Raw genomic sequence first — 1256 nt, 5'->3', positions numbered from 1 at the left:
TATATTCCTTGGGTGATTTTACATTATTTTGTAACGTGATATGATAATTGTATCCTTGCCCTTGCCTTTTCCGCTTTGGTTGTGATCTGTATGTATTTCATTAATGTTTTTATTTTGCCCAAGCTTTAAGGGCACAATCTTTTGTATCTTTTGTTCCCCATTATCATTACTATTAATAGCGTCAAACATACAGTTGCGTTATATAATTATGCTTGAATTCAACCTGTGTTTTATATCTTTAATATACTCATGGTCAGTAATTTGAATTATAATATGCACCATGAGACAAACAGTAAATTCATTAAAGGAGGGTACATTATATCTAACAGGTCATTCATGGTAATAAGTGAGGGCGAGAGTTTCGTCTCAGGTCGTCATGCGGGGAAGCTCATGACTGTGAATATAACACTGGAGGTCCAGAAAGTCACGCTCCACGCTCGAAACATCTCGGAGATCCAGCTCGATGTTCGGGACGTGCTGTCGAAACCCTTTTGAAATAAATTTTCTTGTATAATTTATTATATGCCCAAATATTGTCTGTGAATCTGTAAATCAACATAATACATGAGGATTTTGATTAATGCTTGTTTCTCTTTACAAAATGGAAACGAAGGATGTGGGAAAGAATGCCAGACGAGTGGACTGTGGGGATACGGTGGCAAAGTGTTTAATACTCCTGCTCTTCGATAGGGAAACGCGAGTTCGACTTACGTACAAAGGAAATTTGATGGGACGGAGGTCAGCCGTGGTTCCAGACTACTTTGATTTCCCACAATTCAAAAAAGAAAATTGTTTTGTCGAAATTTAATATGTAAAACAGGTCGAAAGGTATGTTCTTGGTACAGTAAGGCATTCATATATTGTCACTTCTCTCAAAGTAAAACACAGAAAAATGAATCTTCTGATATGAAAATATTTTGATCTACGGCTATACCTATGCTTACATCGAACTTCAACCTCGTCCCTTCAAGATGGCATTCCCCGTCTGGAGGAACTTGTTCATCTGGATCAGCTGCGCCACGCCTTTGACGAGAACGACTGGGCCTACCTCAAGATCGGGCAGGTCGTGCTGAAGAGAGTCAAGCCTTGTGAGAGGTGAGAGCAAGTTGAGTCACGGAGAGTTAGGTTTTGTGAGGAAAGGTGGAGTTATAGGGTTGTGTGCTAGGTGAAGAACGGGGGTACTGCGTGCCACGAGTGGAGAGGAGAAGGTCTTATAAAACTGATGAAGCTCTAGTAAATGGGATGAAAGAAGAGAA

The 1256-nt window shown here is 40.0% G+C and overlaps 1 protein-coding gene across 1 annotated transcript in view; it reads left to right on the top strand.

Annotated features, from left to right (window-relative positions):
- Nucleotides 1-601: 601 nt before the first annotated feature.
- Nucleotides 602-1256, top strand: part of LOC119586646 — an 840-nt gene continuing 185 nt past the window's right edge. Inside the window, exons 1-2 of the mRNA XM_037935386.1 lie at nt 602-791; nt 972-1095. Coding sequence (XP_037791314.1) covers nt 602-791; nt 972-1095 — 314 coding nt within the window. The remainder of the gene's footprint in view (nt 792-971; nt 1096-1256) is intronic.

The sequence above is a fragment of the Penaeus monodon genome, chromosome 21 (assembly GCF_015228065.2).
Source record: "Penaeus monodon isolate SGIC_2016 chromosome 21, NSTDA_Pmon_1, whole genome shotgun sequence".
NCBI classification, from domain to species: Eukaryota; Metazoa; Arthropoda; class Malacostraca; order Decapoda; family Penaeidae; genus Penaeus; species Penaeus monodon.
The sequence above is the reverse complement of the archived record's forward strand: the minus strand, read 5'-3'. Positions and strand labels throughout refer to the sequence as shown.